We start from the raw sequence: 15889 nt of genomic DNA, 5'->3' as shown, positions 1-15889 counted from the left end.
GGAATCTTTAATGCCCGCACACAGTAAACAAACACACATTTTTAAACACGTATAAGAAAAAATAAGTGTTGTCTTGTTACGGATCAAATCGAAGTCCTGTTACAAATCAATTAATTGATAAAAGCAAGTATCGCAAGGCATCGATCGGCTAACCCAGCACTATTACGCTATTTTATAAATACATTCGTCAGATCTGGAATCTTTAATCTTTAATTTTTAATACCCGCACACAGTAAACAAACACACATTCATGAACACGTATAAAAAATAAGTGGCCTCTTGTTACGGATCAAATTGAAGTCTTGTTACAATTCGATCAATTGATAATAGTGCGCATTGCAATGCATTGGCTAACTCAGCATTATACGCTATTTAATAATACATTCGTCAGATTTGGAATCTTAAATTATAATCATAATTATATGTGCCGCGCGTGGGAAGTGAAAGTGAAAGGAATTGAAAATGCTTTCAAAAACAAAAACATAATTAAAGTAGGACTACATGTGCTTATAAAGGCTCAAAAAGGTGTATGGATGCGGAAATTAATGTTTCGGATGAAAATAATACGCTATCTTCACTACTGTAGCATGCGGTCAAAAATTTGATGCGCAACTTATTATCAAATATCTAGGCTACTGAACTATCAAACACCTAGATCTAGATTCTCCTACTTTTACACAATGACTTAGATCTATATCAATTCGTCTTAACCGATGAGTATTTTTTTCAAACATTTGTACACATCTATAGGTTCTATATTATTCTAGAAATTTCTTTAAAGAACATTCTTTAATAAATACTAGCCCAATATATAAAAAAAAAATCCCAGTCAATGGTTTCTACAGATTTTTAAAAAGTTTATAGCTGGAGCTAAATCTCTTTTAAAAGCAAGTCCGTCCTTTTTTCTACTTCTGCTGGCGACATAAAGTTAATTATTGAACGCATGTTTTGAGAACATTAATAAGATCTAGTGAAAAAATATGTTCAGTGTAAAACAAATTTCTTGTAATAAGTTTTACTACTAAAAAACTACGTAGGCCATATGCGTATGCAAAATGTGTGTGGGAAGCTAGAAGTGCTATGAATTTTTTTCAGTTCTGTAGATCTTATTCATATCTATATAAACTCTGTATGTCTGCTTTTTCTGTTGTTGCACTCCAAAACACAACAATTTAAAACCTTAATTCCAATCTCTAGTTGCACAGTGAATTCTGTAACTCAAAATTACAAACTGGACAGTAAATGTTCCACTTTTCACTCGTTTGTAAAAGCCGCTCTTGCTTTAAAAGCTATAGGGTTACTTCCGAAAACGATAAATAGTGCCCTCACGACGCCATTGTTTTCGGTCTTCAATTCCTCACAGGTCACGTGGTACAGTTCCCGTTCTATAAGTGTAGAATTCTGTGCTCGACACTCACTGACTGCTGGTCATTGTCTTGAATCCCCTGTCAACTAAGACTAAACTGAAGCACTTGGCTGTCTACAGAGTGATTTAGATCTCAGTGTTACAATCCATCCCGAATCGCTGAACTATTAATTTGTACACGATGTGGAGAAAATATTGAGCCAAGTGTTTTTACATAAGGAGTTTCAATTCGAGTAAGTTAATAATTGGCTGGCACTGTCTAGGCCTACAGCCTACTACAGTAGTCTACCGTCTAGGCTACAGTAACTGAGTGACGTAGAGCTTCGATCTTCTTCACCGTCACTGACCTGCAAGCACTGCGGTAGAATCTGCCCTTCAAACATAGGTCAGGAAGAATTACCCATGAAAGAAGCTGCATGAAGACAACCTTGAGTCGATCTTAAGCTAAATTGACCGTCTGCATAGACGAAAAGAGCCATAGAATAGAGTCTAGAGAGATCTGCTCCGGTAGGCCTAGCCGGTACCAAGTCCAAACCCACCGAGACCCCCTGTCTATCAAGACAATCAAGTATTACCAAGGTCGACTGAGTATGAAGATCGAGAATACAGGGTCTTTCTTTGTACAACTGAAATATGGCGAAGTGGCTAGCTGTAGATCTGCTTACGAGTACAGCTAGCCTGACAGTCTAGTCGTCCTTTAAAGTACGGCAAGAGCTGTCTAGATTCTAGCTGTAATGCTAGCCTTCCAGTCTAGCTGTAGGCTACTTAGATCTAGGTTAGGCCCTATTAACCGAAACCTGTTGAGTACGCAGGTCTCATTAGATCTAGATCTAGATCTAGTAATTATTCAGGTTTAAAATACATGCATGATGTCGTCAGTGTAAGGCACCTTTTGGTTTCGTCTTACAAAAATACTTAAGGTAGAAGATCTAGATTATAGATATCTAGATCTAGGCCTACTACTACTGCAAACTAAAATTTTATTTACAATTCAGCCATCATTATTTAGTACGGCTAGCCTGCCAGTCTAGCTGTACTTATTTTAGGCCCTATAGAAACTTGTTGAGTTCACAGCTCTCTAGTAATTATTCAGGCTCAGGTTTAAAATACACATGATGCACTGTCAGTAAGGCACTTTTTGGTTTTGTGACAAATTAAATTACAAATACTTTGTGTATTGCAAACTGAAAATGTATTTACATTTCAGTAGGTTGTTTGTCAGTCTAGCCATCATTAAGTAGGGCTTATAATAATAATAGCCTCTTCCGTCTTCCGAAATATAGTTTAAGTGATTTTACTGTTCGATAAAATATTTTCTGATTGACTCTTCCAACCTTCAATCCCATGCAGTAGCTAGGCCTATGTTTATACATCCGCCATGGAATGATTGTGTGATGGCCATGGAGTCAGATTAGGGTCTCGGGCCTATATAATCATATTTAATTATTAAATTACTCTGTTGCTTTAAGCACAGGGGGGGAACTTTCGTAACGAGTGACAGGGTAAAATAGAGGGTTTGGGCCAGGGTTAGGTCTCTTCTTGATTGTGTTTGTTGGGGTGGTCGTCGTTAGTTACGGAAGTCCTTCCTTCCACAGTATCGATATAATTGAAAACGGCTGTATATCTGTGTTTGCCTCTCATTCAATAGGTCCCCGGTTCGAAACCTGACAACGATGGAAAATTTTCACCTAAAATGTTCTCCTTTCACCTCCTTTCCTGCTCTCTAACCATGTTCTGTTGTCTCTACTTTCATTGGCATTCTCTGGTTTTGGCCCCAAGAGCACTGGATATCGATACTGACTTCAATATTTCCCATTGGTATCAATGTTTTATCCGAACGAGAACGAGAGATACACTGTTATTTTTCAGTACAAAATGAGTGTAATATTTCATTTGTTTTTAACACAAATAACAAAAATATGGGGAATTTCGGGGTTTAACCATAATTTGATGTTTTGCAATTAGGTTTGAGGGAGAAATTTGGTAACAAGTGACCACAATGAAACACAGTAGAATATTATATTGGGTTGGGGTAAGGGTAGGGGTTAGGTTAGGTCTCATTTTTATTGTGTTGGGGTGGTCGCTCATTATGAAAGTCCATCCTGGTTTGATATCTCTCCGTATTGGCATGCACTTCAAAAAGTAATCGTTTAGAACTAGAAGTGGAGCCAAAACCCACACTCCATAGTTATTAACTTAGTTATCGTGGGGGCCAAAACTGAATTTTATCCCCTTTCATTTCCACTTTCTGCCCCCCTCCCCTCCCCTATACCCCCCTCCCCCCCTTTTCTTGGCTCCTGAAGTCCTCTTTCTGCTGCCGTTTTACTCCTACTCCTTGGCTCCTTCTTACTGCTGTCTTTCAGCCATACCCCTGATCTTATGGCAGGTGAGATCTACACCCTGCCTTCTCAAATAAGAGCGAAAAATTTCTAAGGTCCTATGTGCAAGTTACACACATTATAAGTTAAAGATCTCTTGGTGGTCCTAAAATCAATAAGAGTAGGCTTCGGCCGACACCTGGGCAAAATTCAAAATTCCTTCCGAACTGAAAATAATTAATATAATGTTCCGCGCATTCATCCTATACAGTTGCAAACGTCGTAAAATACAAAAAAAAAAAAGAATATATATATATATATATATATATATATATATATATATATATCAGTAACGAAATAAACTAACTAACCACTGGAGGATTTTTGTTGTTTCAGTTAGAAAAGTTTTGACAGGGATGCCTATTAGTCGAAGACATTTTAAAGCCAAAAAAATTCTCCAGTTCTACATTCTTAAAAAATGTTGTTATGATATAGCACACTTTTTGTTCTACAGACAAATTTGTAATTAGAAGCACTAAGAACTTACAAAAATAAACATGCAAAGTTTCAAAGAGGTTGAAAGGTAGATTTTTAGAAATTATTAATTGTTGTAGCACTAATCATCATCCCTCCTAAAAATGGGTTATTTTTTGGAAAATTGGTGACAACCATGTCAATAGTATGGATTATCATCGAAGGATAGTTTCATGTCAGCATTCAGAAAAACGGAAGACCTTTTGCCTGTTCAGACCTGTTTTAAGCCCTTTTCTGCTCTCATTTTGATGATGATTTTACAGGTTCTAAACCTAGTTTTATGTTTTCAGGACACATGTCTTGTCAGATATTTTAAAAATCTGAAAATCAATATTTTAGTATCTACTCAACCTCTGATCCTGATTCTAAAGCTATGGTGGGCCTTAAACTTTTATAAACTTGTTGGATTCGTGTCTTGTTAACCCTTAAACATGAAATGGTAGTTGTGCCATGGCTTCTAACTTGTGCAGAACTTTGGGGACTTCAACTTTTCATATGTTCTGCTTTTGGTTTTTCATCTTCAATTGTTGCCCTGTTGCTGGTGAATATAATTTGCATCCTGACTGCATTTAAATCAGAAAAGCGTTAACTTTCCCTAGCTTTTCAATTTTGTGCTAATGTAGGGTAGACTGATAATGAAATGTATCCTCCCAGAGCTTTCTATGTGAGACAGTGGTTCACGAAGGATATCAGCACTAAGCCTGTTGTGGAATGGGTTCATGTTTAATTTTCTTCCTACATGTCTACGAGGAACTGGTCTCAATGCAACGAAGGACAAACTGGCTAAATACAAAAATGGTAAATATAAAATAAGAAAACCACACTTGCCCAGGATTATGTCTTTAAAAAGATCCATTGCTATAGATGGCTAATGAGTAGACAATTTTAAAATTTAAGGCCTCAAATTTGTGCTTCCATTTGTTTATGTTTTGGGTTTTTTTTGGTTAAAAAAAAGCAATGATGAAAATTGAATTTCCAAAAGTAGTCCTATGTACTATGTGCAAGGTTAGGTTTTGACTGTCTCAATAAGTTAATGTGTCCTGCGTGTTACTTTAATTTTGTCATGATTTGTTTTGCTAAAAAAAAGTTTAATTTTAATATTGAATCACTTTTCTTTGTTGTGTTTACAGATGTGATGATTCAGAAACTTCTGGTCACTATAACACAAAGGAGAACTAGATGCTGTACATTTTGCTCATTGCTGACTTATCAGAGACATATTTCTAAGCTTTCCACAATGGCTCAACCTCAACCTCAACCTAAACTGATTGTCTTTGATTTAGGTAATAAATATTTTTTTTCTTTTGTTGTATGCAGGTAAAATCTTGTTCCTTAATCATTTCTTTTTTTAGCCTTGTTACTATAGTGGCAGATCTCATGCCTGGAATAATTTCTACTTCCAGTAGACAAAAGTAGAAAACATCAAGTTGTAACTTTGTAGGAAACTGACAATGATTCATGTTTAAATCTCTTGATTTAATATAAAAGTCTTTTCTCAAAAGTTTCTGCTCTTGTATTGGCAATGTGTTGAATTCAAACTTTACAACAACCATTACATATTTCTTATTTATTGTCCTATAATAGTAAAAATAGTATATATCATTGTATTATATTCAGTAGATGGGGAAACCGTAATGATTGCAGAAGAGTGGTCTATTCAGTGGACTACTGATGAGTTGATGTCGTCTGGGGAGTGAATAAAAAGATAAACTCATTCAAAGTTCAACTTATCTTTTGGGATCTTTAAAGAAGAAAAGGTGCTGGGACCCAAGAAGAATATCGACTTTACTGAAGATCAACTCAACGCAAGTGGAGGCAACTGCACTTTAAAATGCATTTATAAATATAAGAAGCTTTGAGTGTAGTATTGACTTTTTGCTTTGTTATCCTGCCTACTTTCAGATTACACATTGTGGCCCTTTTGGGTTGACACTCATGTCAGTCCTCCATTCAAGATGGGATCGTAAGTATATTATGTCTAAGCTCAGGCTAATCTTATGCATATTTCTGATTATAATTGTCTTTGAAAATTTTGTAGCTGTTGACTTTAAAAAAACATGTTGTGAAATTTTACTTTACATGGGGTTCAACATTTGTGCTTTGAGGAGTATAAGATGAGTTCGCTTGTTCATAGAAAATTTTAACTTTTGAGACTGCAGTCTAGCATGCACATAAGAAACACCATATCAAAAATGCGTATACAGAATGGATTTTCAGGTCCTGATTTTTTCATTGTGTATTTTGTAGTCAAAACATGTGCGTAGAGTAGACAATTCGCATTAATAAGTAAATAAAAATTGGCATCAATGTGGGTAATTTTAATTCAGCACAACAACAAAATTCATTTATCAAAGTTGCCCATGTGAGAGAGAGTGAGGGAGGGAGAGGGAGAGAGAGAAAGAGAGAGAGCAGGCACAGTATGAGTGAAGGCCCACAACCTTTCTATAAGCTGAGGGCAATAGGGTCTGTCAAGAACGTGTTTATTGCATGCAGTGTTCAACGGTTGATCTAGCCTGCACACTTCAGTTGTGTGTGAGGAGTCTGTAGCCATAATTCTCTTCAACAGCGTTTACATGCTACGCTATAGCTTGCAGGCGTTCTGTAAAGCTAGGTGCAGGTGAAGTTGTAGTAGGGAGTGGACCCTGGTGGTGTAAAAGAAGCAGAAAGGCTTTTCAGTCTTACAGGAGAAGCTAATGTACCCCTCAATCAACATCTCAACCGAATTGGAGTAAAGCAGTCTGCAGTTTCGCGCGCTCATATGACCTTAGCAGTTGCGAGCGCCGTAAAACCCTATACTACATACATACATAGTCTGCTGCCTGCCCACTATGTGACTACCCCTCAGAGACAGTGGAACATCATCTGTTCTTCTGTAGAAAACTAACCGATTTGAGGGGGTGTTTTCTTCCCAAGCTACCCCACACATCTAACTGCCTCTACTCCTCAAGACAACAATTAGAACAGACATGCAGCTATTACGGAATGGCTTCATGCAGAAGAGTTAATGCTCAGATGCTACTGGATCGCTAACAACAACAACAACAGGAGAAGCTATATGGGCCAATAGAGGAATTGAGCAGCATGGTCCAGTATTTGATAGATATTGGACTTCTAGTGTGATGTGATTAAAAAGAAGAAGCTTATGGTCCTGGAAAACGGCTGATCTTAACATAAGAAGGGGGGTAAAGAAAAATCAACGTCAAGCCCCCTAATCTAAAAAGACTATGAACCTGACACGCTTATATTAGTGTGGCATGTAAAATTTAGACCCTATTGTCCCGCTCAATTTATCTCCCTTGATGACATGATCTAGGCAGCAAAATTTGTATATATTGAAAAGATTTCTGCATCTCCCTGATTTCACCTTGTGCTTGCTAGGTTGTATTTCCGAAGACAACAGGTGCTGGAATATATCCAGCAACGGTCTACCTAGAGCCTTCACTGAGGCACTGCTCATTGTTTTTACACGTTGATGGGCACCCAACATAACAAGCACAAAAACGCTACATTTGTATTTACTTGCATATAAATATGCACATTTGTATTTTTATGACCTTGAAAAATCCTTTCTTACTGCCAGCAATGGGAAAGTCTATGATGCCGATAAACAACATGTGAAATATTATCCAGACGTCCCTGACATTTTGCGTAAACTCCACCAGGAAGATTTCAAACTTGGCATTGCTTCAAGGCAAGTGAAGAGTTATTGTTATCTTGACTTTTCTGTTCCAGATGTAGTTTATGTCCTGTACCTCTTTTGTTTTTGATAAGTTGCACTTTACAGATGTATGGAACTTATTATTCGTGTTTGTGTTTTATAGTGTAATATTAAAAGTTTACAACGCTGTTGTCCTCCCATCCCTGCAGTACGGTGCTTCGGCCTGGTCAGTGTACAAAAACCATGCTAAGAAGCTTAATCATTTCCACATGAAATGTCTCAGAAGAATTCTAGGCTTCAAATAACAGAACAAAATACTAGACACTAAAGGATAAATGCAGAGAGTCTGTTCTCTAAGCTCAAAAGGATTCAACTTCACTGGGTTGATCATGTTGTAAGAATGCCTAATTTCAGAATTCCAAAGGCCATTTCTATTCTGAGCTATTCCAAGTGTAAAGTTGGCACTCGGTAAAAGTGTGACAAAATCACCTTGAAAAATGTCTCTCGAGGACTTCAACATTAATTCCTGGGTAGCCAGAGGCCAGAGATGTGAAATCAATTACAACAATACCTTTCACCCTGATCATACAGCTGGCCAAGAAAAAAGTCCCTCGATTGTTGTTACATGCACGGGAGGGGTGGCTTTGGTCTAACTGTGCTTATTGTGCTGATATATGGGGCAAAGGGTGGAAACAATTGAGATGTTCAATTGTTTCTGTTTTTGATGAGTCAAATAATGGTCTAATGCAATCCCTGGTGGTAATGAATAAATAGGACTGACACATGTCATCATCAGGGAGACTAGGATAGCACTTGGGAGGTGTGAAGTTTTGACCGCTGCTTGCTGACTGGACAAGTGACCCATGATCCCACTAGCTGGGCCTCTGGAACCCTCCCCCATCTTCCTGTAAATTTCCCTGTGTAAGATGGAAAATGTCTTGGGCAGAATTTGTTTCTGGCTCACATGCAATTTCGTCTTACACAGATTTGCCTGTATCATGAATTGGAAATAATGCATTATTTTCACTTTTAGCATGATTATTTGCAGCTGTGGCAAATGGAAGAATTTGATATATTTTATTCTCTACTCTGAATACAGAACTTCTGCCACTCATGAAGCTAATGACCTCACCCGCCTGTTCAACTGGGATCAGTTTTTCCACTATCGCCAAATATACCCAGGGTGTAAAATAACTCATTTCAAGAAGTAAGTTGATGCCTATCATTAAAAGGAATACTCCTTATTCTCAGGTAACACGCTACAGAAGTGGCGTTTAATCATGTACGTGGATGATTGGTGGGTGTTCTGGTCTGATTTTTTCCTCTTTTCCTGTCATCCTATCTATCGTCCTGATCTCTCCTCATGGATGATTGACAGGTGCTCTGGTGTTGTTCGCTCCTTCTTTCCTATCAAATCATCTATCTTCCTTCTCTCTCATCCTTTTTTGTGTTTGTTTCTCTCTTGTAACATCTCTAATCTTTGGCATTTATTGTGTTGCAAGTGCCACAAAATTCTAACTAAAACTGAACTAGTCATGTAGGGTTAAAATTGTTGGAGATGACCACCCATTGTCAAGGAGCAAAGTGATTGTCTTAGACAGGTGGGCATCTTGGACCCTGAACCATTATAATATACTAGCTGGGCCCCCTTTCGATGAAAGGAATGATCGGTGCATTAACATCAACTGAACGTCATATATTTACACTCTACTGGACTGGAGCTATAAATCTTGAGAGAAAAGTGACACATGTTTCCAAGTTGCCAAATATATAATAGATGCATAGATTGATTCTCTATTCCGCTTTTGTGGTTGTACAGAAGCGTGTTGATTGTTCCCAGTAGCAAGAAAAAGAATTTGACAAAAAAGTCCAGAAAAAGCAATGATGGGCATCAAACGAAAGGATCGCCGTCGAATTTAGCACCAAGTAAAAAAAGATCTATAGGGGCTGCACGCTTAAAATAGTGCTCAGTATTGCGCGACAATGAGCGATAGAATCAAACGGAAGTACGACTTGAAATAAACAAACCTGGCGGATTTTGTAAAATTACAGAGACAGAAGCGTCGGCCTACAAAAGCGATCGGCGAAATATAGAACTTGAGCTTTTTTTCAGCAAAACTGTCTCAAAACTGAAAAAACGATGGGTGTCATGATCTGGCGTATCTTTTGGCGAAAACCACATGTCTATCGATGCAGCCATTAAATGTAAAGTTACCTGGCGGTCCGATGAGTCTGTCCAAGATACGTGTTGTCTTATCGTGGTTCCGAGTCCGACTGAATCTCTCAGTGAGTCTCCCAGACGATCTCCGCCTAGGTTCCCGCCGTACATTCGACGTCATCCAAGGACGTGCCACTCCCTTAATTATCTTGTCCCCACAGTAAAGACAAGAGTCATGTCCCTTGACATCACAATTAAAAAGCCTTTTGAATAGCAAAATTCGGCCACCACAAATAGATAATAGATATAGAAATAGTTTTCCCCTCAGAAAAAATGCAGGGGGAAGTGAGAAATGGTTGTTTGTACTTGGCGAACAGGTGACTGTTAACTCTTTATCTCTGGCAAGCTGCTCTAAGTGGCTCACAGTCGGAAACGCTGTGCCGGTGAGCCACTATTGGCTCAGACGCATTCTTTTACGACAACTTCGACATCAAATTACTTTTCGGCGAAACAAGTCTCTTTTACTTGGAGATGGTTCATTAGATGAAGAACTATCGAAATGGGATCACTTTTTTATATCTAATGACCGGTTTAGTGACTTAAATGTCAATTTAAGATTTCGTAGCTAAATAGGGTCCCGGCATAGTGGGTTTACCCTCCATGGAGATAAAGAGTTAAAGCAGGTTTGATTGTAGTTCTGCAATCTCTGGAAAAGAGAAAAGGGAGTTGAGTTCAAATACCTATATTGTACATTTTTTTCCTGACATGTAAACTTTTTCTTCGAGACTGCATTTCCATTTTTTCCCTTCAATTTTCTAAATAATGATTACTTTCACTTTTTAATCGAAACCAGTATTTGAGAATTATAAAGTTACCTTTTTTATCTCCTTTACTTTCTGCAAGAGTTATGGTTAAAAATAGTTCAGTTATCTATCTTCTGTCATATGGCTGAATATCTGTGGTCAATGTATTAACTCATGTAAAAACTTTTATTTCTTCTTGTATTTTCGAGGAGGGTTCAGATTTTATATATTGTAGCAACGGCAAATTTTCTTCTCTAAAATGTTCTCCTTTCACTTCCTTTCCTTCTCTCTAACAATACTCTATTGTCTGTTTTCGTTTCTACTTTCTGCCCCCACCCCCTCACCACCTTTGCCCCCTCATCTGGGCTCCTGACTCTTTCTGCAGCCTTTCTACTGCTACTACTTGTCTCATTCTTATTGTTGTCTTTCAGTCACACCCATGATCTTATGGTAGGAAAGACCGAGCCTTGCACCTAGCCTTCTCGTACAAGGGCGAAAAAATCTCTGAGGCCTCGTGTGCAGGTTGCACCCGTTAGAGATCCCTTGGAGGTCTAAAATCGATAAGAGTAGGCTTCGGCTACCAACTGGGCAAGATTCAAAATTTCCAAACAACTGAAAATATTTAATGGATCCCGCGCACTCATATGACCTTATGCAGTTGCGAGTGCCGTAAAATACTTCCCTAAAAAAACCCTATTATAACAGTAATAATAATAGTCAAACCTGTGTAAGACGGCCACCCATTGTCAAGGAGAAAAGTGGCCGTATAAGACAGGTGCCCGTCTTAGGCAGAACTGATCAAGAAGAAGAAAATAAACCATTCCCATCTGAAGTCCCAATCGAAAGTAGCCGCATTGTTGCTGTTTTTGTTGTTGTTGGTGGTGGTTTGTATTTTGTTTGTAATGTTTATTTTGTTGCTGATTTTGCACAAGGGTGACAATAAAACGAAATGTATCAGACGAGGAAGACCGAGTGCCATATTAAAACAAACACATGGGTCGCCACCACTTGGAGAACGAGCGACGCTTCTGTCACAAGTTCATGTTGACGTCCATTGTTACTTTGTTACAGACTAGGTAAACAGTGACCACTCATCTCACTTACGATTTGAGTATGAGTTCTGGACGGGGCTTATGGGTTATGAGGGATCACACGCTTACCTCACCAGCAGCTGAAAATTGGTAGCTATTGGTCAACAGTGGGAGGGGCCTACGCAACATGATCGGTTGGAGGGACTACCTAACAACAACGACAGGTGATAGGATTATGACGACTCGCCCACAATGCCAGGGGCTAATGCACTATTTATGGCAAAACGTAATGGAGTCACTAAGGTGGCCGTCTAAGACAGGTGTCATTGCTCATTGTGATAGGGGTTGTGTGTTAAAATATGGTGGCTGCGGCCGTGTTGGACAGGTGCCCGTTTTACACAGTTAAATTATATAGAAAAAACGCAAGGGGGGGAAATGGAAAGTGGCCGTTTGTACAGGTGGCCGTCTTATAGAGGTGGCGGTCAGGGCAGGTTTGACTGAAATAATATTCCGTCCATCATGAACTGATGATGACCTTTAACATTAAGGAGGAAAAGAAGTTACAGATGCAGCAGGTAGCTGACTTGGTAATGAGAGTAAAGTAAAGGAAATAATAGCAAGCAACTTTTAATGATCCCAAATTCCACAACCTGCTACAGATAGCAGTGCCTTCATCATCATGCTGAGCCTTATATTAAAACTGAAAAAAATCTATGACAATAATATTAAATGTAAAAAAATTGTATGTCTGGCATAAGTAACATTTCTTATTGAGATTTTGATTTTATGCCATCATTTCTTTCCCAGACTTCACAACCAAAGTGGAATTCCGTATGAGGATATGATCTTTTTTGATGATGAACACAGGAATATAGTAGACGTTTCGTCCTTAGGTGAGATCTGGGTTTGGTGTTTTTGGTTTTTCTGGTTTTTCTGGTTTGCAGCTCAGTCTGAACTGATTGTTTTCACATTTGTGAAATGTCTGCTCCACTACACTGAACTGCCTCCATGCGATCTCAAAGATTTATTTGAACATGATTCACAAATGAACTGCAAGAAATGAAAGAGAAATCGGCAAACGATGTTTAAAACTGATGGTTGACGTTTGGTGATCATTTTGGTGTTGTGTACCCTTTGCCATACTTCAGTATTAGTGTATAGTAATTTTCTGTATTGGAAAATATGGCAGTAGTTGCTTTGGATCAAGTTTGTGTGTATAATTCACTGTATTTGATAATGAGTCTTCTAATAATTTAGCTTTACTAAGACAGAAAAAGACTGAAGACTTTGAATTAATCAAGGTTGTTTTTTTTCGCTAGCATGCTTTGGATAAGATTAGTTGTGCATATTGTCTAATGCATTATATTCTCTGATAGAATCTTTCTCTCTTTGAAATTGGCCTATAATTACTATAAATATATCATAACCCCCCACCCCAGTACTGGTACATGCCTCAATGCTTGACATGCTTTTATTTCATGTAACTCATCAAAGGTATTAATGATAATGTGAATACCATGTCTGTTTGTGTACATTAAATCTACACAGCAGCTATGGAAAACGATTTGATTATAAATGTAAAACTTTGTTTTATTGCATTTATTTCAGGTGTGACTTGTATGTTTGTCCCGGATGGAGTTTCCTGGCAGTCGTTTAAAGAGGGCATTGAGCTCTTTCAGCGTCGGAGAACTAAGAAAGGGACAAGTTCCTGAAAATGTTCTTCACCAGTAGCTGTTGTGTCAAAGTTTTCACAAATACTTTATTGAAAGGCCAAGAGAATTTATGTTTACAAGACACTTTTAGCCACTCAAATTGTTAAAAACAAAAATTAAACTGCTTTTAATTTGGAGTTGATTTCATTTGTTAAAAAAGATGTATAGTTGCTTTTATTTTGGTACTGAAGGCATTTGTTAGAAAAGATAAATAATTGCTATTTGTTTGGAACTGAAGGCATTTGGATGATCATTGTTTATTGCTTTATCATTGTGTTATTTTATAGGTGTGCTGACTGTGATAAGATTTTAAAGATTTCCTGAGGGGTATTTATGTGCAAAACTAGTGGTCAGAAGAAATAAGTACAACATTTAAAGCACACTTTTTGTTCTTTTTGTGACAAACTCATTTGTCTTACTTTGTTCTCAGAAATGATAACATCCCTCATAGTGGGTTTGGTTACTTCATAGACATCTCCTGAATTTGAAAATTAAACGTCCTTCTCGTTTTATATGATTTCTTTTAGGCTGACAGGATAGGTAACGTTCAGATGAGATAAGGGTTTAATACCTGTTTAAACAATGTATTGCTATCTAAAAAATTGGGTCTTAGAGCCATGACAACTCGAAACTTTCATTTTCATTGTGATTCTTAATTAATTTTCTTATCGTTGGCTTTGCTATAACACACTTCCATGTCTTTCACCTTGATAAGAGGGTTTTTTAGAAATAAAAACTGGGTGTCTACTGTACTTTTTTCTAAGTTAAAAAAAATCAATGTGCAGACCTGTTAATTTTTAAGTTGATTGCCTGTCGTGAGGAATAGAATTTACTTCAAATTTTGTTTTAAATTATTTTCACCGCCTCATGCCTTTTTGTAATGTCAACAGGGAGTCTATGAATTCTTGAGGTTTTTTTTAGATATCTTAAATTGACCCCAAAGTATTTATAAAAGTGCTGATGTGTGTATTGGTTTATGAGATATTCCAATCCTTATTTCCCTCTCTTTCTCTCCCTTCCTCCCTCCTTCCCCCCCTCTCTCTCCCCCTCCCCTCTCTGTCACTCTGTCTCTCTCTCTCTTCCCCCCTTTCCTCCCCCCCCCCCTCTTCTCTCTTTGTCCTTTTCTCCTCTTTCTCTCAGTGTCCTCAAAATGACATGTAACTGTATCTACACATGTACTTCTGTCAAGCTGCTAATAAGAATTAATAGTTTTTCTCTTTTACGCCCGGCTCTATATTTTTCACCTATTTTGAAGTTGTTGTAAACTTTAGTGTTGAATATTCTTGCAAAATGGCGTAGTCATTGTTTGAATGCTTTTACATCCCTTTAGAAATAAAGTTATTGTTCTAATAATTTATTACATGCTTTTTGTGAATTTATAACTTGGTTTAAATCTGTCTTGGAAATGAATAGTGCTCAAACTGCATTCATTATATTTTCACAAATAATGCAAGGAAAACTACCTTTTCTAGTGTAGAATAATGTAACTATGAGCTAGTAGATTTTATCTGGGAAAGTCAGCAACTTTCCATACCATTTCCTGGAATCTTCAGACTTTTAAACAAAAGCACATACTATGCATTACAACTTCCCTTACCACGATAAAAAATTCTGGTTAACACGAAGGAATTTAAATCTGTAACAATGTAACATCATTCTTCAATTTTGATCTGGGACATCATTCTTCAATTTTGATATGTTACATCATTCTTCTCTCCTGATTCTCACCCTTTCCTTTTTTTATTCACTCACAGTAGCCTACTGTTGACTTGACAATCCACATCTTGCAACACTCACTCAATAGACTTGGACCTCATTCTATGCTGCTAAGGCGTCCTCCTAAGGTTGAATGTTGCATGTGCTATACAGACTTCAACATAAGTTAAGGACCACTTGCACATTTGGCTAAAATTCCCTGAGGATTTCCGTGCTGCACGTTGTGGTTTTGCACCTTTAGAAAGCTCTGCAGTACACATTGTTAACCAATTATCACTTTCAGACCAAAAAAAATTTGAAACTTTTCTTGCTGTCCTTTTTTCGGATTTTTGAAAGTCAGGGCTGTCTGTCAAGGTGTTCCTTAACTTATGTTGAAGTCTGTAAATGACTGAAAGTGGGTTAAGCGGCCCACACAAGTACAAGCCAATGGAGACAAGTCAGTAAATGCACCTTGCCCTCAGCCTTGGCATGGGGTTATTTTCAACACATATGCAACAGTCACACTAGGGGATATTGCCACTTTGTCTGATTAATTTACACTCGGCACCGGAGGTAGATGTGTGTTTTCACCCTGAATTTTTATTTAACGTCAA

At 37.8% G+C, this 15889-nt stretch overlaps 1 protein-coding gene across 4 annotated transcripts; it reads left to right on the top strand.

Annotated features, from left to right (window-relative positions):
- The first annotated feature begins 1406 nt into the window (after positions 1-1406).
- LOC101863718 (magnesium-dependent phosphatase 1) lies at positions 1407-14175 on the top strand. Of its 4 annotated transcripts, XM_035973291.1 has the most exons (8): positions 1413-1599; positions 4969-5016; positions 5349-5501; positions 6121-6181; positions 7799-7909; positions 8976-9083; positions 12676-12761; positions 13477-14175. In XM_035973291.1, exons 3-8 carry the CDS (start codon positions 5354-5356, stop codon positions 13578-13580), a joined length of 618 nt encoding a protein of 205 aa, XP_035829184.1. In that variant the 5' UTR covers positions 1413-1599; positions 4969-5016; positions 5349-5353; the 3' UTR covers positions 13581-14175. The 4 variants fall into 4 exon arrangements, with proteins under 4 accessions (XP_005091247.1, XP_035829184.1, XP_005091248.1 ...); XM_005091190.3 differs by lacking the exon at positions 4969-5016 and having other exon boundaries at positions 1407-1599; XM_005091191.3 differs by lacking the exons at positions 1413-1599; positions 4969-5016 and adding an exon at positions 1652-1751.
- Positions 14176-15889: the final 1714 nt, after the last annotated feature.

This window comes from Aplysia californica, unplaced genomic scaffold (genome assembly GCF_000002075.1).
Source record: "Aplysia californica isolate F4 #8 unplaced genomic scaffold, AplCal3.0 scaffold00027, whole genome shotgun sequence".
NCBI lineage: Eukaryota > Metazoa > Mollusca > Gastropoda > Aplysiida > Aplysiidae > Aplysia > Aplysia californica.
Note: the sequence above shows the minus strand (reverse complement) of the source record. Positions and strands in the feature narration are given on the sequence as shown.